The following is a 23,923-nucleotide window of genomic DNA, read 5'->3' as shown; positions in this document are numbered from 1 at the left end:
GACAGACGGACAGACATTTCGCACAAAACTAATAGCGTCTTTTCCCCTTTCGGGTGCCGCTAAAAATCAAACAAAGCATTAGGGTTTATTAAAAGAAATTTCTATAAATCAAATAAGAACATAAAACTAAAATGTCATTTAACCTTGGTAGGCCAATAATAGAATATGCATCCTCCGTTTGGGACCCCTCAACTCAAGAAAACATTAAGAAACTGGAACAGACACAAAATAGAGCAGTGAGATTCCTAACAAACGAATATTCACATTTGACTAGAGTAACACCTTTAGCAAAATCACTAAATTAAGAAAGCCTTCAGGACATAAGACTCAAAAGTAAAGTAGCAATTATACATAAAACACTGAACCATAATCTTCAAATACAAAAACAAAACTTGATAAAATACTCTGAAAGACACAAAGATAAAGGCACATTCCTCGTCCCATATGCTAGGACAAATTTGTACAAATACTCCTTCTTCCCTAGTGCTATTAGAGCATGGAATGGGTTGCCTGAGCTAGCCAGGAAAACCAGTGACTTGGGAGAATTTAAGTCATTGATTAATATGCATGACTAAATGCATGACGCCTAGGACGTAATCATCTTCTTTTTTAAAGTAACGTCTGTATCATATAAGATAAGATAAGTGTAAGTAGAAGCTCAGCATTAAAAACTGATTAATGCACATAGAGGCTCGGAGGCTGAGTGATAAAGCGCTTGGCTTACGGACCGGGGTGCTGGTTTGAATCCTGGTGAAGGATGGGTTTTTTTTTATTTCAGGATCTTTAGTCACCTCTGAGTCCATCCAGCTCTAGTTGGAGAAAAGTAATAGCGGTTAGTCGTTGTGCTGGCTACATGACACCCTGTTGTTAACCGTTGGCCATAGAAACAGTTGACCTTAACATCATCTGCCCCTTAGATTGCACGGTCTGAAAGGGAACTTAGTTACTAAATAGTGAGTCCGGCCTCTTGTGATTTCGCTCCTGACATTTTCTTCTTGTTTTGTTTTTTTCTATTGAATCACAAGTGTTGTTTTTTTAAGAGGAACGAGTACCTTTATTTGTATACCTTTATGTCCCAATCCAGATGAATAGTCTTCATATGTCTTTTAATATTCCAATTTTAGGCTTTATTTCCGCCATCTATAAAATTAAGTAACAAATTGTTATTGTCTCTTTATTTCACTATGTTATTCTAAAATGTCGAATATAAAAGTCATGTTGATTCAGAAAGTACTTTGTTCATAACTATTAAAGGCAAACCGCTGTGTCTCACTTGTACATCCTTGACTGATGGTGAAAGAAAACAAAAAGCTGAAAAGAATTATTAGACCGGAAAAATCTTATTCAAAAAGATTATTTCTCAGAAAGTTTCTTCATGAGTGGCATATAAAAAGTTATATTGTAGTGTACCATATTGCTTATACAAAAGAGAAACAAAAACACTTTCTTTTGGAGAATTTGTAAATAATACAAGAATTAAGTTTTAGAGGTTCAGATAAGAAAAAGTATTTTGAAACTTCAAGTTAATCTTGAGAAACTATAACATCTAGATATGCATTGTGCAATTACAAAATAACAATACACGCTGTTCGCCTCCAAGATGAGTAACTTTAGGTTCCCCTAGATCACTACGAATATTGTGAGTAACTTTAGGTTCCCCTAGATGACTACGAATATTGTGAGTAACTTTAGGTTCCCCTAGATGACTACGAATATTGTGAGTAACTTTAGGTTCCCCTAGATCACTACAAATATTGTGAGTAACTTTAGGTTCCCCTAGATCACTACGAATATTGTGAGTAACTTTAGGTTCCCCTAGATCACTACAAATATTGTGAGTAACTTTAGGTTCCCCTAGATCACTACAAATATTGTGAGTAACTTTAGGTTCCCCTAGATCACTACGAATATTGTGAGTAACTTTAGGTTCCCCTAGATCACTACGAATATTGTGAGTAACTTTAGGTTCCCCTAGATCACTACAAATATTGTGAGTAACTTTAGGTTCCCCTAGATCACTACAAATATTGTGAGTAACTTTAGGTTCCCCTAGATCACTACGAATATTGTGAGTAACTTTAGGTTCCCCTAGATCACTACAAATATTGTGAGTAACTTTAGGTTCCCCTAGATCACTACGAATATTGTGAGTAACTTTAGGTTCCCCTAGATCACTACGAATATTGTGAGTAACTTTAGGTTCCCCTAGATCACTACAAATATTGTGAGTAACTTTAGGTTCCCCTAGATCACTACGAATATTGACTTAAATGTGGCTGCTATTATTTATAGGAGGCATCGATAAAACAAATCAGTGACAGAGCATCCGTGCATTAATAAACATTTTTTTATGCTAATGAATTAGTGCATTCTCCGTAAGACTCATAACTCCACGCAATCTGAATGCTCTGTGTATTGCTTTACTACACGAAAGTAAGATAACTTAGTGCTGGACGTGTCTTCGACATAGAATTTGGAAACTGAAAAACGACAAAAGTATCTTTCTTCCATGAGAAAAACTTAAATTTAAAATATTGGGCATGGTCTTTAATTATGCATTTTTCACAAATCTTCTGTCACATGAACAAGTTAAGATACAAAGAAAATATCAATTTGTTGACAATACTAGGCAAACAGATACAGGCTACAACTTCTTCTATTTGCCAAATCATCTAGAAAATGTACTGCCGCTTTTCACGAGGTTCAATTCACTGAGTGAAGGGAGATTGGCATAGAAATTATGAGGATATTTTGAGGCAATTCGCTGACGTTTTCTCATGTTCAGAAATGGTGTGCAATTGTTGCATCTTAATCCTTCGAAAGCAGTTTTTTCAGTAATAATACTTAGAAAAAGCTATAGACGCGTCTTCGACATAGAATTTGGGAACTGAAAATCTTTCTTCCACGAGAAAAACTTAAATTTAAAATATTGGGCATGGTCTTGTGTTTTGTGGCCAGAAGTGAATGTTTTTGTGAGGCGTTTTAAGCGGGCCGTTCCATTTAAACGAACATAAATAAAGGGAGGTACGGCCAAGCAAAGTGTTATGTAAGCAAAGTGTTATGTAAGCATTACGATTTGCAGGATGTAATAAGAAAAAAGGGTCCAGGTCCAAAAAAGATATCATAGAGCCTATCAAATATATTTCGAGAACTGAAAAGCAGAAAAATAGTCCAATGATGTAAATACTACTATCTATTAAGGCAGAGAGCTGGTAGAGGGTGGGGGAGAAGCGATTCTTGAATTTACGGGCCGGTCCAATTCAACGTAATAGAGACTATAATTTCCTGGCCAAAGGAATGAATGGGGGAGCGTTTACTTTTTTATTTTTATTGTTATAAGTAAAAAAAATGGAAGGATATCCATGGTAAAATTAACAATATATAAACAATATATAGCCTTGGAACTAATCAACGGGCGTAGCTGGTGGTTAATACTAATATAGCATAGCCGAACATAACTATAATTTAAGTATTAAAACAGTAACCATAGGACATGAAGTGCGTACAGAGTATTACAGACTAATTCATATGCAATAAAAAAAAGGCGACTTGATTCCGAAAACATGTGAAATTGCCTTTGTGTAACCAAGACTTTCGAGGCAGTGAGTCGCGATGGTTTATATTTGGTGGATTGTGGTTCCTACCCAGCTCAAGTAGCTTCATGTGGGCCAAAAAGGGCCAAATTAGACACATTGATGACCTAAATGATCACTTACCCATAGAGAATGGCGTAAAGCAGGGCTATGTACTTGCCCCTACTCTGTTCGCTATCTTTTTTTTTGGCTTAATATTGAGTCGAATGAGGCAGCAACTGCACACATCTACATCAGGTTCCGCTCATACAGCAATGTTTTTCTTCTTTGGCTCCTACTGTCCTATAACAAAATAAATCAAATTGTAGTATCAGCGCTTCTCTAAGCCGATGATTGCGCCATACTTGGTCACACTGAAGATTAGTTCTATCATACAGTAAACGGATTAACGCACGCTGCCGCTTCTTATGGTTTATAAATAATTCTCTGAAAAACAAAAACACGCTTCAGAAGTCAATCAATAAAATCTACTCAGCCCCAAAGATCACCGCCAATGGACACCCCTTAACGCGGTGGACCACTTTACATATCTGGGAAATATAATATCAAATGATGCATCACTTTTAAGGGAAGATGATAACCTTCTGGCTAGGGCAAGTAGCACTTTTGGGCGCCTCCATTCTAGAGTGTGGCGGAATAAATCCATTCATTTGCCTAAAAAAATCAGTGTCTACCAAACAGTGGTTCTCTCAACCCTTCTGTGTGTATCTGATACATGTGTAAGACTACTATACAGAAAGCATTTAGGACTTCTTGAACTCCTTCGTCAAAGATGCTGGCGCTCAATCATGAACATAGGATGGTGAGCCCGAACCACAAATAGCGATGTTCTTGTGAATGGACAGTATAGATGAACTGCTCATAGTTCGACAGCTACGGTGGGCAGGGCACGTATCCCGTATAGGGGACGACCGTATGTTAAAGGCAATCTTTTTTTGGTGAGATGAAAGGTGGTCGGCGTAACATAGGTGGCCCCCGGAAACGCTTTAAAGACCAGCTAAGGCGCAAACTTGCTTTAACTGACATTTAAGAGAGTAGGCCTACCTGGTAGCTGGCGACTTCCGAACGAGGAAGCTGGAAGTTTCTTACAAAGGTCGCGGGATACATATTTTGAGACCAAAAGAAATTTGACTGCCGATGACAGACAAACGGAGAAAACATAAACTGACTAAATGCCTGACGCGTAGGACGTAATCATCTTCTTTTTGAAGTAACGTCTGTATTATATAAGATAAGATAAACATAAACATTTTTCAACCGCTGATGGATAACGGTTATGTCTCCGTTGGGTGTGGCAAAATATGCAGGTCGCAGCTGGGTCTGCGTTGCCACGTGAAAAACTGTACTCCTGACTTGAAGAAAAGTCGTCGTAGGAAATGGAAAAATAGTTTCATACTTTGCCTGAAATCTTTAGGCATTCTATAGAACGCAGGATTTAGTACTTTGCCGGTAACATATATAGCACAGATATACATAAATTGTGAAATTGAGAACAGAATTTAATTAGAAGATTCTAAATAATCATTTTCACCGCTTTATTTTATTAAGCTTAAAAACAAATTAACTAGATCTAGGTATTCTATATCTAGTTCTAGATCTAATCTATCTATTTTATAACTCTAGATCTATATAGACTCAGAAGTGTCTAAAATTTGAAGGTGTGGCGGAATAAAAAAAAATTGACTTTAGCGGGGAAAAATCTGGTAATTAATGATACAAACAGGTAGATATCTATATATATCACCAAATTAAAAAGAATTTTGCAAACGGGCCAAACGTCAATACATTTAGCATCGATCTAGATATATATATATATATAGATCTATAAGAATCTATTCATCTAGAGTCAAAATCTAGATGGGGCAAGTGACCATTGACCACTGGGGTGGTAATTTTCTTACGGGATAATGACTCTGGACCAGATTGTCCAGAAGTATGTTTTTAGACATTCCTATAGCCCGGTATAACTATAGTATAGGCTACGGTCTAGATGTTAAATTTGCTTTGCAGTGTGACTCACAGACTGTGTTACTGTTACTGCTACTCAGCTAGGCGGTCTTGCAGTTTCCAGGGTCAGCACTGTCCCCTATTTTCGTTGCATTCACTATTTTCATTAAAAAACTTGGTCCCTGGTGCTGCTTTTCGTTTATGTTTAATATATATAGAACTATGTAGGATGACAAGGTATGTATCCAAGACCACCGAACAATACAGAGAGTAGGCCAATACCACACTACCAGACTGCCATCCTTGAAAGTTGAATAGATCTAGATCTATAGACTCTATATATAGATTTATAGAAGACTAGTCACTAGATAATCTGAATCTAGACCTTAGTGGAGACTCTAAATCTAGACAGACACACTTTTCTAGACACCAGCTGGCTAAGGAAGAGACCACTCTAGATCTAATGGGTAAAAGTTTGACAACACCGATGTAGGCCTACATCAATTAAATCAATCCAGGTTACGATTCCTAATTAAGTAAACATTATAGCGCCAATAGAAATCCTAATAATAATGTTTTCATTTATAAATATTTATAAAATAATGTTTTCATTTATAAATATGTATTAATCTACCACAATAGAACAATTTTAGGCATTGATGATTGTGTGAAAATAGATTTTCAAGAACACTTTTAATTACAGTCTTTAAATCTGGATTTTTTTATTTTTTGTTTTTTAAATCATTGATTTGTGGTATTTTTTAAAAATAGATTTTACAATTTAATGCTTCACATTTGCATAAATATATAAAGGCCTTTATTTGTTTTTCATAAAGCATTATTAATTAGTAAGTCTAATAGTTATGATAGTAACACTAAAAATTAAAATATGATATCTAGATAACTTTCTTTTCATAATACATGTTAGATTTAACTGAGTAATTATCATACTATTGTTTTCCATTTCAGACATACTGTGGGGAGATACTTATTTCTGTCAATCCATATAAACCTTTAGAAATGTGTACATCTCAGGTAATCACGAAGATCTTTAGAAGTAAATTCTTCAATCTTCTTTACTTTAATAGTTACTTAATAGTTTCTTTGGATAAAAATTAACAATAGATTTTATTCAGTATGCATTTTATAAAGATCGGGTTCAGTTCTGTTTGTTAGATTTAAGTTGAAGTTCGGTCCGGTCCAATATTGAGCATAATCGGGTTCAGCTCAGTCAGATCAAAAGTTTGGGTTCGAGTTGGGTTCAATGTTATGAAATTGGGTATATAGCAAAACTAATTACATGTAATAAGGTTCAATTAAATTTATCAGTTAAAACTTAAAACGCTTGAACTTAAGGCTTAAAAGCAATAAAGATAAAACACAAATTATGTGCAAGTTCTAATTATTGCAACTTCAAACATTAACATTTCTAATTGCTGCAGTCAAAGTGCGCTATATATCAAATGAAAACAAAATACTAATGATCTTACATAGAATACAGATAATGGTTGCTTAAGCTGTTCAATAATTAGGAGTGCATGTTGTATTAGAGAAATGTAAGCACTTCTAATGTTTCTGGGTTTAGCCTAGCCACTCCACACTGAAAATACCCTGGCAGTACTTGTGTCAGGAAAAGCTAATGTTTTAACAATTGAAGCTGTCATTGGAATGTTAATAAAAATTATATTTTCAAATTTGCAAGGCATCGCAGTCAGTTAAGAGCAATCCCAAATATTTTTCAAGTGTCTCGTGTCATTGCCATCTGCATTAGAGAAAGGACATTTTGTTTGGTTCAGTTCGTACCAATCAGTTTTTAAGTTTGGGTTTCCTTTGGTCATAAGAGAAGTTCGAGCTTGGTTTGTTTAGTTTTGATTCGGTTCATAGTAACATCATATAAAAAGTGTTAAATAGATAGATTTTTCATGTTTTACTTTTTACATTTGTCTTGCTAAATATAGTTTTCATTCTCTTTCAGTTTCATTATGAATATCGGTATGGTCAAATCTCAGAAGAGCCTCATCTATTTGCAATATCTGCCAAAGCTTATTCTGCAATCAGGGATTTAAAACATAATCAGGTTTTTAAATATATTTTCAAGGATCATGACATTTCTATGCATTAGTTAAAAATTGTGTAATAGTCCAAAGCTGGAACAAGAATTGGGAGTACTTCTTAGCATTTAACTCTGTATAAATTTGAAGTCAGGACTAAGATTAGGTAAAATAATAGTGAAAAAGAAAATAAATTTAAAAAGAGTCAGCAAGAATTATTGGCTTGAAAAACATAGAAAATGATACCATGAATGTTGTTAAGGGCCAAAATATGCAATTTTTTTCATTAAAAAAAAAGAGAAATTTTAGATTATTTAAATTTGACACATATCATTCAATTATAATGTTATTATAGTCTAAATATATTCTTAAGATTTTAAACTACACAAAGAAACTGTTTTTGACATTTTTTTTGGTCACTTTCCTTTTTTTTTTGGGATATCTGTCCCAATTAAATAAAAAAAATTTTTTCTAAGAAAATATACAAATAAGAAGCTGTGAACAGAATTTGTCAATGTTTTTAAAATGAAATTAGCATGCACATTGTTTTCTTCAACAGATAATTAAAAGCACATAAAAACAAAGGCATTAGAAAAGAAGGGTAACTAATGGGAACTTAGACATTTCAAAGTAAACAAATAATTGTTCATCATCTCATGATATACCCATAGAAAAGTGAATGTTTGCACTATTGATATCTTTGATTTGCATGCTGATAGGTGTGGTGTTTTAAAAAAATATATGGCGAAGACACATCTGTAAATTTCAAGTTCGTATATAAATGATAACAATGAATTGAAAATTTTAGCTTGTTTTGTGAAATTTTGTTTAGAAGCAAAAGACATTCTGGGGTAAGACACATTTTGAATGAAGCTTAAAATTGTTGACTTTCCATTAGAAATCTTACATGTTTGGAAAGGCTGTGAGTCTTACTTTCTTTTAGGCTTTCTTAACCACTTTAGAATGGGCTTGTCTATTTATGATATATGCTTTTCTAAAATAGACTAAATGATTAAATTATCCTTTATCAATGTGTCTATCACAACTAATTTTCATTTTAGGATCCTTCCCCAATTAAAAAAAAATCTCTTCAGATTAGCTTTTTGATCAATGTAATATCTATTTTTTTTAATGTAAATGTAAAATTGAATGTAAGGAGAGCAAAAATTACATTCTTTTAGGGAACCCAGAACTGCAAAAATTATATTCAAAAGTCCTAGAAGTTAAAAGTGGCTACCTATTATTTATTTTTAGTAAGTCCTTTACAAATTTTAACAATATATTGGTCAACAGGTCATTTTAGTCAGTGGTGAATCTGGGGCTGGCAAAACTGAGGCCACAAAATATATAGTGCAGCATTTAATGTCAATTGGTGGTAGTGAATATGACAACCTTCAGGACAAGATAATAAGAGTATGTATTGAATAGATTATTCTGTTTATGCTACTTTTCTTATCAGCAATATTTCCATTTATTTTTGTATGGTTTTACTCAATTATTTCTCATCATATTTTTCTTCTTTTAGATAAACCCTTTACTAGAGGCCTTTGGCAATGCAAAAACCATTCTCAATTCCAATTCCAGCAGATTTGCCAAGTTTCTTTCACTAGCAGTTAATGAACAAGGAAAAATAGAAAGTGGTGAGTACAAGTTATTATAAATGTGAGATATTAGAAAAGAACAACTCTTAATTAATGTCTAATTGCAAATAACACTTCTCTATGACAATAATCAAAATGGATCTTATGAGGCTTTTTAACAAAAAAATTATTTTTTTTTTAATTTTTGATAAGGATAAGTTTTACCTCTAATTTACTTTTTGAGAAGAACTTTTGTAGTATGGTCTCTGTGGATTTTTTTTTCAATTAATCTTAGTAATAATCTAACTGCTTCTTTAATAATAAGGTTTACAACTCTGTATATTTCTATTCTCTTTGTTCACTTAGATAATTTATTGTTTGATTTCCATTTAGCTCGGGTTAAAGATTACATGTTAGAAAAATCAAGAGTTGTTCACCACAGTCCAAAGGAGAGAACATTTCATGCTTTCTATGCACTGCTGGTTGGTGCATCTGAGGATTTGTTAGATAGCTTGTATATTAAAAGAAAGGACAAATTCAGGTAGGCCTACTTGTATTGCTCATCATTAAAAATGAGTTCACTACAAAATGAAAGTTACTCTTGAAGAAACTCTTTAACTCTGTGGTGTCTTCTAATCTTGAGTAAATATCCTGTCTCCAATACTAATAACAGTGAAGAGTTTTGTTATGGTTTCTTATGTTATTTATCAGCTAGATAGTTCTTTAAGCTGTTTTATTATTATTAAAAATGTGCAATGTGTTTCTAATGATTAAAAAAATATACTAGTTATACATACTTTTTTATAACAAACTCAATTTTTTTTCTACTTATTATGGAAAAGGTTTGCTTTTCAAATTAAATTTCTGATCTAAAGCTTTAAAAATATTTGTATATAAATTGATTTAAAAAATGTACATTGGTTTCAAAACAGTTTTTTTTTTAAATATAGACATAATATTGTTTTTGTAAAACAATCAGTTCAAAGTTATTTTACCTACATTATAGTATCAAATCTTACACTACATGTTTTATGATTTTGAAAGCTATGATTATTTAAATTTCCTATTCATCTGTTTTTTCTTTTTCAAATTTAGAATTACAGGAGGCTATTATGACTTAAATGTCAAGGAAAGAGAGGCTTATAAAATAATATATGAGGATCAGCAAGATGTCTTTCATTTGATTAACCTAACACCTGAGGTTTTTTTTTGTTGCTTATTAAGTTTATTAAGTTTTAAACTAAAATAAAAATGTATTATTATTTCTATATTTTTAGGAAAAGTATTAAACTAGATTTATAATTTCTCTATTTTCACTGCCTTATTATATCTGCCGGGTAAAGTAGCTGATTGGTTAAGCTCTTGGCTTCCAAACCTGGGGACCTGGGTTCGAATCTCAGTGAAGACTGATTTTGGTATTTTAGGGCGCCCCTGAGTCCACCCATCCCTAATGGGTACTTGACTTTATTTAGGGAAAGTAAAGGCGGTTGATTGTTGTGCTGGCTACATGACACCCTGCTCATTAACCATTGACCAAAGAAACAAATGACCTTAACATCATCTGCCCTAAAAATTGCAAGGTCTGAAAGGGGAACTTTACTTTTTTACTTGAATTATATCTGCAATGACATATTCTTTTTCTTGTTTCAAAATCATTTTATTATTAACAAGATTTTAAGAAAATGTAATTTAATTACTTTTTAAACTAAAATTTTTCATTAACCGTTTAGCTCATTAGATATGGATTACAATTTTTAGCGGCCCCCGTAAGGGGAAAAAGCCGCTATTAGGTTTGTGCAAAATGTCCGTCTGTCCATCTGTCACACTCAGATCTCGAAAACTAGAAGAGATATGAAAAATTTTATTTCATCATTAAATGCGGCTTGAAACGTTTAGGTGGAACGGCTACTTTTGGTTTTCTAAAAGCAAACCGTTTAATTTATAAAATTAATTATGCAAGCGATTTTTTCATAAAAATACACCAATTCTAAAACAATTACGTAAATGTAAGGGAGGCAATGTTACAATATGCTAACAAAGATGGACAATTTTTGTGTATTTTCAGTATCACTAAGTCAAATATATTTTTAAAATGTACAGGAAATGTTTACAACAAATATAAATAATAGTTAACGATGTTTTTTCTGGTCAACTAGCTGCTAAAATTAAAAAGAAAACATTTCTGTTTGTTTATAAAGGATAATAATGCACTTTGTATGTAAATATCACGCACATTTTTTTTAATGGACTTTTTATGCAGCGATTTTCGTGCAGTAGCGTAACGTCGCAACATGATCAGGTGCTAAACCAATTCCTTAAACTTTAAAAAAAAATCAGATTTTATTTATTTTTTGTTTAGAGCCCCTATCCGAATAAAGGAAGATTATTTTTTTGCGTTTTGTCTGTTGGTCTGTCTGTCCGTCACGATTAGATTTAAAAAACTAGAACTCTAAAAGCAATTGAAAATCTGATTTACCCTTTAATTTTCCTCCCGTAACATCTCAATAGTTTTAATTATCTAAAAATTGATTGTTCCGTTTTTTTTGTGCAAAACTAATCAACCCCAACAAATGTTTGTTTGCTCTTCTAATTTATATTACATTCAATTTCCATGCTTAAACGTTGCAAAAACACATTATCAATAATATGTTGTTCCGTTTTTTATGTAAATAGCATATTAATGCTAAATCAAAATTTCTATACTGGCTTATATTTCATTAGGTGTAAAAATGTTCCGGATATTGTTTTATAAAACATGAATTATGCCTAATGATTGTTTGAAATCGCATAATTCACTTATATTACACTTATATTATTTGACAATGCGTCACTATAATTTGGTTATCAATATCAAATTGTTCCGTATTTTCATCTTTAAACAAATTTAAAAAATATCGACAATAGGTTGTTCGGGGCTTTAAAAAAAAGTAATTTACTAGAATTGATTACTGAAAATTACTTTTTAGACATTTAATTTTCTTGCTAAAACATAACATAGAAGTTTTGTAATCGATAAAGAATGTTCCGGATTTTGTTTCTTACAAATCGTCGCCAGAAAGTTCCGAATTTTTTTAAAAATCTACAAACGCCAAATAATTGTTTGAACTCCCTCTTCTAATTAATAAACAAATAATCTTCTCATTTACGAAATAATGTTTTTAGGAATTTTTTTGAAAAATATTTTAACTCACTACTCTCTTAACTTTCTACCTAAAACATGTAAAAATCTAATTATCGTTAATATTATGTTCCGATTTTTAAGGAAAACAGAATCCAAACTCCAAAGTAAGGTATGAAAATCTCTCCACATGGCTGTAGTACATCTAATTTTTATACGAGACCATCCAAAAAATTTAATTAACGGTATTACATTTATCTGAAATTCTCTTTTTCTTTTACTATTTATACAAACATCCGGAACAATCTATTATATACACTTTTCAATTGTGTTCATACCTAAAAATTATTGCGATGTTTTGAAACGTAAAATAAAGGTTAATCAATTTTTAATAACTTTTAGTGGTTCTTTTTTTTATATCAAGATGACGGACAGACCCACTGACAAAACACAAAAACAATGCGGCTTTGATCCTTTTTAAATAAATTCTATTAGAACTCAGTGCACCAATGTCTATGAACCCTTGTTAAATATCTCGTGTAAATAAAGACATTTTTTTTATGGTACCGGTACTAGCCTATTGTGAGGTAATGGAATTTTTTTTCTTTGACGTCATATGAATGGACTCTTTAAATGTAATGTTAAAAGAACGCACTCGGTGCACCAATGTCTATTAACACTCGAAAAAGTGCTCGTATTAATGAAAATATATTTTAGTCTAACTAAGCCGTGTGACGTAGTGTTTTTTTTTCCTTTGACGTCATATGGAATGAATTCTTTAAATGAAATGCTAAAAGAACGCACTCGGTGCACCATTGTCTATGAACACTCGATAAATGGCTCGTAATGATGAAGGCGATTTTTATTCTAGCTAGGCCATGTGACGTAGTGTTTTTTTTTCCTTTGACGTCATATGGAATGAATTCTTTAAATGAAATGCTTAAAGAACGCACTCGGTGCACCAAAGTCTATGAACACTCGATAAATGGCTCGTAATGATGAAGGGGATTTTTAGTCTAGCTAGGCCGTGTGACGTAGTGTTTTTTTTCCCTCTGACGTTATATGGAATTAATTCTTCAAATGAAATGAAAAAAGAACTCGGTATAGTAATGTTTATTAAGCCTCGTTATGTGACTCGCGTTTAAAAAAGGAATGATATCTTGATTTAGATCTAATCTAGATTTTTTTAAACTAGATCTAGATTTTTATTACAGTATATCTAGACCTGGATTTATATTCTAATTAAAATTATTTTAGAGTCTAGATCTAGAATTTCTAGATCTAGTTTATACTAAAATAGACTAGATTAAGATTTAGAATTTCAATTTCTAAACTTAAAGTGTAAAAAAAAAAGTGTAGATTTTCATTTCCAAATGTTTTGATCAATATTGTAATGTTTTAATATACTAAAACTAATCTACTATTTTTTATTTAATTTAAATTTACGGCAAATGAATCTTTGAAACATTATTACTTTTGACCATCAAAATTAATTCACCTCTTGAATATTATTTGCGAATATGCAGATCCAACAGGGATCCGACTTCGACGGGGGCCGCCTCTGAGTTTGTGTAATCTTGTTAAACATAGCATTGCTGTTACAATAAATAACACATATAGACTTTTAAACTTGAGTCCTTGAATTGTGCTATCTATTTATTTACACTTTAGAATATGGAAATGTAATTCCTTAATAAGGATTTTAATTACAGGAAATGGGATAGAATTTTTTTTATATGAAATCCAAGACATCGATGGCTATTTTAAACTTTTTTTTCTTATTGAATGTATGTAAAACAAATGCAAATTACTGGGAAATATTTTTGTAACATAGGAAATTCAAGATGTGAACAGTATCTTGGCTGCTATTTTACATCTTGGTAATATTGAATTTGAGGATAGTGACAATGACAGTGTGATAATAAAAAATGAATCTGTTGTCCAACAAGGTAACTTAATTATCAGTTATTAATATTTTAAATTGGTTAAATGCTTATAAAAGTATACTTCATAGTTGTTGACTTAATTGGCATAGCTAGAGGTTTGTTATAAAAACATTACATTTTATTTAAATATGATTTTAAGAATAATTAAGGTATAATTTTAATTGGAACAGCTGCTTTTTTGCTTCATCTGGATGTTGAAAAACTGACGAGAGTTTTAATTGAACGCAGGGGAAGGCTTGGTAAAGGTAGGTCACTTTAAAATATTTGAGATAAATTAACTTTAGCCATATTGGTTTTTAACACATGGCATCTTTTTAGTTAACAACTCAAGTTTTCTTAGTAAGAAAAAAAGCATTTCTCTATTTGTTAATTAGTATATTCAGATAAGTTTTAATACTCCAAGCAATCAGTGTAAACTAATTGATTTGTAGCTAAAATTATGCCATACTTAACATCATTAAAAATTAAACACTTTTGGGAATAAGTTTTAGTGCACTAATTAGTTTAGAATTAGATTGCACGCTTTGACATGTTTTGTTATTTATGCATTCACTGATTACTTACAATTTATAGATTCTATAAGTCTTAGTGAGTATTTTTTTAAATATACTAAATATTTATTTTATTTTTTGCACCAAATATTTTCTTTTGTTATTAAAATTTGTGTATGTTGATTTAATACATTTCTTTTTGTTCATATAATTACTAACTAAAATATTCTTTCAACTTTGTGGCTTTGGTATAAAAAGATACTTTGTCTATTCAGCTTAAATGACATCATTATCTCCTTGCATTACCAAAACTATATTTGGAAAAGTATATAAACATTTTCCTTCTAATCATTTACACCAACATTGCACTCACTTACCTGAATTAGGTTGAGAGAGATTCAAGTACTATTCAAAAACATGCTTTTATTTGTAATGTCTATACTTCACATTACTTTCTTCTGGTAATCACATGATATCTGGGAACAATTCTTATCGTTAGTTAAATCTGATGATAGTCTAAATGACTCTAAATCTGATGTGTCAGCCATTAGAATATTGCTACATTACATTCTGTTACTGAACTTTTTTCTTCACTTGTATTGCTTTGGACAGTATATATGGAGAAATTCAAACCTGCAATTTTTAATAGTACATTGTATAACATTTGCAACATACTTAAAACTTTATATCATGAAAGATTGGCACTCTTTATATGCTTTTTTTACTAACACTTTGTACAGACAGGCAAGTAACATTCCCTGTTTCTTTCAACCAAACTGATAAAGGAAGTAGCCTTTTAAGCACTCCAAGCAGAGGTAACACTATTACACTAACTCAATGATATGTGAAAGTATGAGTTTGAAATTCATTAATTAGTTTATACATTTATTAACAGGGGTGTGGTTGCTGAGTGGTTAAGCACTTGGCTTCTGAACCAAGGGGTCTTGGGTTTAAACATCAGTGAGGACTAGGATGTTGAGTTAGAGTCCACCTAAAACTAGTGAGGGATTTGACTCCATAGACATCTTTGAGTTTATAGGAAATGAGAAATCTTTGACTGGGAAAGAGGAGCTAGCTCTCTCTCTCTATATATATATATATAGTGGGTAGCTGACATTAGTTATGGAAGGTCTATTGTTCTTATTAATCACAAGCTCTGAATGGGGTAACTACTTTACTTTTTAAAAGACTTTTTTAACAATAACAATCTTGGTGTTGCTTCTGAAAATGTGAAGCCTCTTGGGTTAACTTTATTTTTATACTGGATAATAACTACTAACAATGCACACTTCAGATGCTTAATTCATTTAACTCTCTATAAATTACATTATGAAGTTCAGTTAGGAGATATAAATTAACATATTTAAAAAAACAACAACAGCTTTTTCTTTTAAATATATATTTTAATATATTTAAAATTATTTTCTTGTATTTATATATGATGAATATGCACCAAGTTTTGAAATGCACATTTTATTTATTATACTTTCACATGTTAAAACTTTTGATACAGATACATATACAGGACCAAATTAAATACTCAGAAGATTTTATAAAGATAAAGGCACCTTTCTTATACCATATGGTAGGACAAAGTCCTGTGACGAGATGTTTAATTAGTTAATAGTGGGCTCGTTTATTTAAGTCTAGGGGAAATTTTATTAATTTATCCCGCTCACATACAAGATTTTGTACAGGCACACCGCAACTAACAGTAAGAACAGACCAATATTACAAGTTTATAAATAAAAATAATTTAATAAATGAAAGTTTACAAAAGATAAATGATCAAATAAAATTATAATTAAGAAATGAAACGAAGGTGCTAATATCGAACATAACCGCTCATCATGGATTGCTAATTGGTGAGTGATTAGAAGAGAAGAGTGTTCCTATGTCTGGCTACTTATTTTCTTAGCTGCTAGCCCGTGGGTCATCTTCTGGCGGTCGAAGTACTGGCACTCAGAAGGATAAGGATGAGTCATCCGGCTCTGTCTTAGGACGTTGGCTCGGGATGTTCTCTATGCTGTAGGCAAACTGGCTCTAGGGTGAGGCCGCTGCCTGTTTAGCAGTTGAGAGGGTTGGTGCTGCAGACTAAGTTATAGTGGGACGATCTCTCAGCTGTGATCTCTAGCTTGTAGAGAGCCGTGCTAACTCAACACCAGTTTATCTTCTGCAGCGAAGGTTGCTCTAATCAGTCGGCATTAGGCAGTGGACAGTTTGGGCCGGGTACTGGGCAGATGATACTGGGCAGTATAAGGCACTGTGGACACTGGGCAATATTTTAAGGCCATGGACAGTAGGCAATGCCTTCTTGCTAACAGGTATGTAATGGGTGGGGGGGGGTATCTGGTGTGGTCTGCTCCGGTTACAGCTTTGGGTGGAGATCTCGTAGTTATAGCAGTCGGGTGTAGCAACCAGGCTGTTTGTCCCTAATGAAACCTCACAAGTAAACTTCCTAACACTGGAGACTGTATGAATTCTAGCGGGCCTAACTTAGAATGCTTTGGTCTCTATATATATAGTTGGGGCATTTCGTTTAACGGGTGGGGAAGAAAGCTAGGTGATTTTCTCACATGTATCTATGTACTGGACGTGTCAGGCGTCATGTCTGATTTATGGCCTGTACCGTGAGAGTAGGGACTAAGGCGAATATGTATCTGTCCAGCCCGAGTGCAATGCTATTCTTAGAGCGGTGCGTATCCTGCGGGGGGAGGGGGGGGGGATAGGTGTGAAAAGTTATTAGGCCGCTGTGTGTAGCGCTGGTGCCACGACTATTGTGTGCTGGTCACCTGTACAGCGGTCAAAATTTAAAAGTTAGCCCTAGAGAAGCTAGTTAATGTTTTATGTTGAGATTCGTCCTGTGAGAAACAGTGCAAGGGAAGATATGGGTGGACAGGAAAATAATTGTTTTAAGTTAAAAATAAAAGTTTCCCACGATTTGCTGGGAAAAACTCAAATGAACTTTTGCATGCAAGTTTCGTATCGTCACAAGTCCTACAAGTGCTTCTTCTTCCCTAGTGCCATTAGAGCATGAAATGGGTTGCCTGAGTAAGCTAGGAAAACTTAGCAGATTTAAAGTAGTATGCATAACTAGGTTGTCACATCAAATGTGTAGGACAGAATTATCTTCTTTTTTGAAGTAAAGTCTGTAATTAATAAGATAAGAAGATACACTACATAACCAGAAATTAAAAAAAACTCAGTTTACTGGTTAGCTTGTTAGCCAATGTAACATAGTAAAGTTGTAAAACAAAAATTCTCCTAGGGGGAATATACCTAAGTCAAAGAGATTTTGGCAGCAGCTCACAGAGATCTTCAGATGATGATTCTGATTCAGGTAAAAGGATATTAACTATTAAACCAACCCAACCAGTTAGTCCTATAATGCTGAAAGCTTGCTAACCTTCAACATTGAACCATGTCAACCTTGCTTATACAAATACATAGTTTGAAAAGTGTTACTTTATTTCTTTTATAGATTTTCCCTCATTTCAATGTATTTTATTTCAGGTTTATTGTTATCTTTTCTTTTTAAAATCTTTTTTTTTTATCAGGGTAATAAGATTATTTTCAATTTGGTTTTTACCTGGTTTAATTATATTTTTCAGGAGGTTTTTTTTTTATTTTGTCTGTTATTGTATTAATATTTAATACACTTCCATAACACTTAAGTTTCAATACATTAATTAGGTGTAAAGATATATTGATCAAAGACACATGTACAAAAATTTACATTTCATTAATATTAAAAGCTTTGAGGAAAAAAAAGTAATAACATTTAACCTTTTTTTTTAACTAAATTTATATTTTAATATTATTTTTTTATCTATTAATTTGTTCTTTTGTTCCCTTCATTAAATTAGCATTTAATTTCTTTGACACCCTTTTAGCTTATGTCAATCCTGCGTTTCTTTTTCTCATTATATTTTTAAATGACTGTGTTATCATTATATTTTTAAATGACTGTGTTATCTTGCCATAGTCTTATTATTTTTTTAAAAGTAGAAAACAAAATTAAATAAAGAATTGCCTTAGTTTAAAACACAACAAAGATAAAACTGACAATTAAAGTGAACAAAAACTTTAGTTTGTTTTTAAAAATAAAACATGTGCCAAAGTTGACTAAACAATAGTTTAAATAAAAGATATGTAATGATTTTATTGAATGTTTAATCACTCATTTAAATTTTTTCACGTTCATTAGATAAAAAACAACAACACAACATTTTATAACATTATTTTTGTAAAAAATTATGTATTCATTTAGTTATGTTTTTTCTGTGAATGCTTTTCCTATGGTCTGTTTGAAAACTCAGGCCGAAATTAGATCAAGAAATCATTTTGTTGCTGTTAGAGTCTTATTTATTCTTTATTCATAATATACATTATAAATCATTAACTCAAAACAGACAAAATTATATTTAAGTAATTGTCATTTCCAGAAGTTATTTAGATAAGTGGTTCAGAATTCTTTTTTTTTTTTTTTTTTTCTAATTCACATATAGCAAATAAACATAAGCCTTGAAAATATTTTATTTAGTCACTTTTTTTTAAACCATAAAGGAAGGCGAAAAGTTAAAATAATAAATATTTTATTTAGTCACAGGGAGGAGGGAAAGGTACAATTATTTAGCCACTGTTTTATCTTCTTAACAGTTTAGGTATGGGGAAAGGTGTAAAAAGTATAATATTTAGCCACAATTACTTTTTTTTTTTCTAATTTTAGGGCAGGGGAAAATTAAAAAAAAATATTGATGTTTCATTTTTATTGGACTTTTAAGTTACAAAGTTAATGAAAATATCATTTCTAATATTTTATCAATAAAATACTCTTAATTAGTTTTCATGGTAACATGTGTTTTATATAATATATATATATATATATATATATATATATATATATATATATATATATATATATATATATATATATATATATATATATGATTCATATCCTGCATTTGGTAGTAATTGATCAAATACTCTAAGCCAATTTATATTTAGGTTTATAGATTAAATCATGTTCATGGAAATTGCAACATTTTAAGAAGTTAATTCATAGCTTTTTTTTTTCAAGCTCATCTGCCTTATCCTTTTTGTATTCCAAAATTTTTAATTTGTTCTCACCATAAAAAGTATATATTTTCTAAATTTGTTTTTTTACACAAATCTCAAATGTCATTTTACTGTTCATCTGTTCAAAGAACAACTAATTAGAGAGTATAAAGTACTAAAGTTGTAACACTTGATTGATCTACGTACTATATAAATGTTGTTGAATAATATTCCTTCTATTTATTTTTTATTTATATTCTCTATATATTTTAACATAGCTAGCAGGAAATCAATATATCACATTTCCATAATAAATAATTAAGCTTGACATCAGTTCACTGTCTAGAGTAAATTCAAATTAATATGTTTTAACCTGTCTTCTAGGGGAGATAATTGAGCTGTCCAAAAACAAGAAACAAGCAGATGATGAAAGAGATGCCATCGCCAAAGTGTTGTATGAAAGAATGTTTGGATGGCTGGTCAGAAAAGTCAATGACTCTCTAAAGGCTAATAAATTGAGGTACAATATTGTTTGGGAAGTGGTTATTGAGTTAGCTTTTGAAGACCGAAACTTTTAGTATGAATTTGAAGACATTCCATATTTTAACTAAATCTAATAGACATTAGGGGCATTTTAGCTGAGTGGTTAAGCACTTGGCTTCTGAACCTAGGGTTCGAATCTCAGTGAAGACAGGGATTTAGAATTTCTGGATCGAACTCTGATGGGTACCTGACATTAGTTAGGGAAAGTAAAGGCATTTGATCATTGTGCTGGCCACATGACACCCTGCTTGTTAACCATTGGCCAAAGAAACAGATGATCTTAACATCATCTGCCCTATAGATTGCAATGCCTGAAAGAGGAACTTTACTAATAGACATTGAATACTTGAAGCAAATATAGCGTGTGGAGCTAGCTATATAACAATAATATCAAACTTATGAAAAGTACTTGATCTACCATCTAGACTTCTTTGAATGGAAGCCCTTTGTTTATTAGATTTTATTCCTCATTTTGTACTTTCTAAAGTGGGGGATAATTTAATCATTGGAATGTGTCTAGGGCATTAAATGATTATTGGTGCCCAGTTCTCTGAACTTTAAAAGAGCTGGTCAACTATCAGATGTCCTAAATATAAATAACTCTCTTAACTAGTATTTGAATTCAATCTTTAGTTCATATTCTAAGTGTTTCACCTTGACTTTGAGCATCTAATGTATAGGAGATACATCAAAGTAAAAAGTATTCATAATTTTTATCCACAAAATCTAATTTTTTAATTTTATTTTGGGGGGGGGGGGGGGGGACTACATTTTTCTCTTTGGTTACATCCTTTTACAAAAACATCTTTACTACTTAATAATATTTGTAGAAAATCTAGGTTTGAAGTTTTGCAACAATTCTCCTTTTTCTGTCAACTCAGAAATCTGCCAAGTATTGGAATACTTGATATCTGTGGTTTTGAGAACTTAGAAACTAACAGTTTTGAACAACTTTGTATAAACATTGTCAATGAGCAACTGCAGGTATTTGTTTGTGGATATTTCTATGTATGGTAGAAAAGTTTAATTCTATTTTTGACTGTAACATAACCCTTAGTTTCTTGAATACTTATAAATTGTCATACATAGTAAACTTAATAAAAATTAAGTCGTCATCTATAGCCTTATTATTATTATATATATCTATCTGCCTGCCTGCCTGCCTATCTATCTATCTATCTATCTATCTATCTATCTATCTATCTATCTATCTATCGCTGCTAATGTAGCAATTTTGTTACAGCTTTTGCCACACATTCAAAAAACCAAAAGATATATGCACATATATTTGTATTTATAAAAAAAAAAAGATTAAAGTTACTGTAAGTTATTGCTATCAGAAGTAAACTATTTATTAGAAAACTTTATTATCTTTTGTTTCATATGTTGTTTTTAAAAAAAATCACTTTAAGGTTATATTGTGTACTAAATTGTGCTCTGTTTGTTGTAGAACTTTATGAACAAGAAAGTCATTGAGGAGGAGAGACAACTGTATCTAGATGAACATGTAGAGATCAGTGATATAGATATCTCAGGAATCAACAATGATGCAATATTGAACATGTTCATGGAGGTGAGGACATCTTTCTTTTTTTAATAAATGTGTTTCTTTTGTAAAACTAATATCTATAAAGAAGCACTACATTCCCTCCCCTGCAGAATGAAACAAAAGGAGTTCCACAACAAAAATAAAGAGTGATTATACTCAATACTTTGGCATTAATAGAAAAATATTCTTGTGTGTATGAATACAGTTGTTTTGTTTTTTTCAACATTTTGAAACTTTCTCATTTAAAGAGAAATGGTATTCTGGCAATGATTGATGAAGACTCTCGAATAGATTTTTCTGATGACAACAAACTGGTAACAAAGCTGAAGAAAATGTTTGACAAAGATCCTCATTTTGAGCCATCAGCTAACAATACTCCAGAATTTGGTATTGTGCACTTTGCTGGCAAGGTATGTGTACAGAGAAACATCTTTAAGAAAGAGCAATAGATCTTAAAATGATAAAATCAACTCTTAAATTGATTTTTATTTTATCTTATATATTAAAGACGTTATTTCAAAAAAGAAGATAATTATGTCCTACGCTTTTGAGGCGTCAATCTAGTCATGGATGTTAATCAATGACTTAAACTCTGCTAAGTCATTGGTTTTTCTGACTGATTCAGGCAACCCATTCCATTCTCTAATGGCATTAGGAAAGATGGATCACTTGTACTAATGTGTTCTAGTGTATTGAATAATAAATGTGTCTCTACCAAGCTTTAGCTTGTTACCTTTACCAATGAAAAATATTAAAAGACACAAAAAGTCATCCCCTTAGTTAATAATTAATTAAATGAAAGATTACTTCTCTTTGTCCAATTCTGAAATATTTTAATGTGATTATTGATATATGAACGTAGAGTTTATGAATGAGTTGTGTAGTTTATGCATTTTTTTAAAATAAAAATTGTATTCTAGCTGTTTAGTAATGTTAAATTATTTTGTTAAACATAATTATTAACATTGTTCCTTTAAGATACTAAAGATTATAATTAATACAGGAGCTAAGCTTTTCAAAGGGAAATTTCTCTTCATTTAAACCAACAAAAAAAAATTAGGTTTATAAAAAGGTTATTAATGTGTCTAAATTTATTCCAGGTGTACTATAGTGCTGTGTCCTTCATTCAAAAGAATAGAGACACATTGAGTGACGATACCCTAGAGTGTCTTAAGTCAAGTGAGAATACACTCATTCAAGATCTGTTTACAGTCCAAGAAAGCCACACTGGCTCTATTTCTATGTAATTAGTGTAATTAATATAATTGTAATATATTTTGTACATCTTTTGGGGCAGAGTTATTTTACAGAGTTCTTTACCTATGAAAAATGTTGTATTTAAAAAACAAAGTTTAAAGGAAAGAGATTGCCATTATTTCACCAACCATCAGGGGAAAAGTACCAAAAATCTGTATTTTTAAATATTGTTTTTGAAAGCTCAATTGATAAATTTGAGGAAAAAAGTATTCATTGTACTGGGTATTATTGAGCACAAGTGCCTTTGATTTGACATATTACTTACATGGTTAATTTGCTTAAAATTTATATAAATATCTTTTTTAAAATAAAGCCTATTAAATAGTTTAACTTTTTATATAATTCTCAGGTCACAGTTTAACTTTAGAGGATCTCGAAAACCAAATTCCAAGCAGCGGCATGTGATTACTGACACTAATTTATCTCAAAGCATAAATCAGTCAAGAAAAACAACTCTTGATCAAAGGTGAGATATTTATATATGATTGGTTCTATTTCTTTAAAACAAAAAAAAATGACATTAAAAAGTATTGTTTAGGAATATATATATAGACCTATATATATATATTTTTTTTTTTAATTTTCTAACCTGTTTTTGTTAAAAGATTTGGTGACAGGCCTCCTGGTATAAGATCTTTAGATATGGCTAAACGTAACACACACGTCAAATTTTTTAAGGTAAATCATTCAGTCATATAATAAATACTTTAACATATATTTATAGAACCATTAAAGAGGTGACACATATCTACTTTACTATTCAAACATATTTTTTAACATTTGATACTCA

The 23,923-nt window shown here is 31.4% G+C and overlaps 1 protein-coding gene across 9 annotated transcripts in view; it reads left to right on the top strand.

Moving 5' to 3' along the window:
- LOC106074351 (uncharacterized) overlaps positions 1-23,923 on the top strand; it is a 118,810-nt gene that overhangs the window by 60,787 nt on the left and 34,100 nt on the right. For 5 of the 9 annotated variants that reach the window (XM_056004660.1, XM_056004661.1, XM_056004659.1 and 2 more), the window contains 18 exons: positions 6,510-6,575; positions 7,516-7,617; positions 8,885-9,004; positions 9,117-9,231; positions 9,565-9,712; positions 10,267-10,372; positions 14,124-14,238; positions 14,406-14,480; positions 14,809-14,823; positions 15,467-15,541; positions 17,995-18,066; positions 20,169-20,304; positions 21,209-21,311; positions 21,778-21,900; positions 22,125-22,286; positions 22,977-23,119; positions 23,483-23,599; positions 23,739-23,811. In XM_056004660.1, coding sequence (XP_055860635.1) covers positions 6,510-6,575; positions 7,516-7,617; positions 8,885-9,004; positions 9,117-9,231; positions 9,565-9,712; positions 10,267-10,372; positions 14,124-14,238; positions 14,406-14,480; positions 14,809-14,823; positions 15,467-15,541; positions 17,995-18,066; positions 20,169-20,304; positions 21,209-21,311; positions 21,778-21,900; positions 22,125-22,286; positions 22,977-23,119; positions 23,483-23,599; positions 23,739-23,811 — 1,866 coding nt within the window. The remainder of the gene's footprint in view (positions 1-6,509; positions 6,576-7,515; positions 7,618-8,884; positions 9,005-9,116; positions 9,232-9,564; positions 9,713-10,266; positions 10,373-14,123; positions 14,239-14,405; positions 14,481-14,808; positions 14,824-15,466; positions 15,542-17,994; positions 18,067-20,168; positions 20,305-21,208; positions 21,312-21,777; positions 21,901-22,124; positions 22,287-22,976; positions 23,120-23,482; positions 23,600-23,738; positions 23,812-23,923) is intronic. The other 4 variants (XM_056004662.1, XM_056004663.1, XM_056004665.1 and 1 more) reach the window with 4 other exon arrangements.

This window comes from Biomphalaria glabrata, chromosome 11 (assembly GCF_947242115.1).
Source record: "Biomphalaria glabrata chromosome 11, xgBioGlab47.1, whole genome shotgun sequence".
Lineage (NCBI taxonomy): Eukaryota > Metazoa > Mollusca > Gastropoda > Planorbidae > Biomphalaria > Biomphalaria glabrata.
The sequence above is the reverse complement of the archived record's forward strand: the minus strand, read 5'-3'. Positions and strand labels throughout refer to the sequence as shown.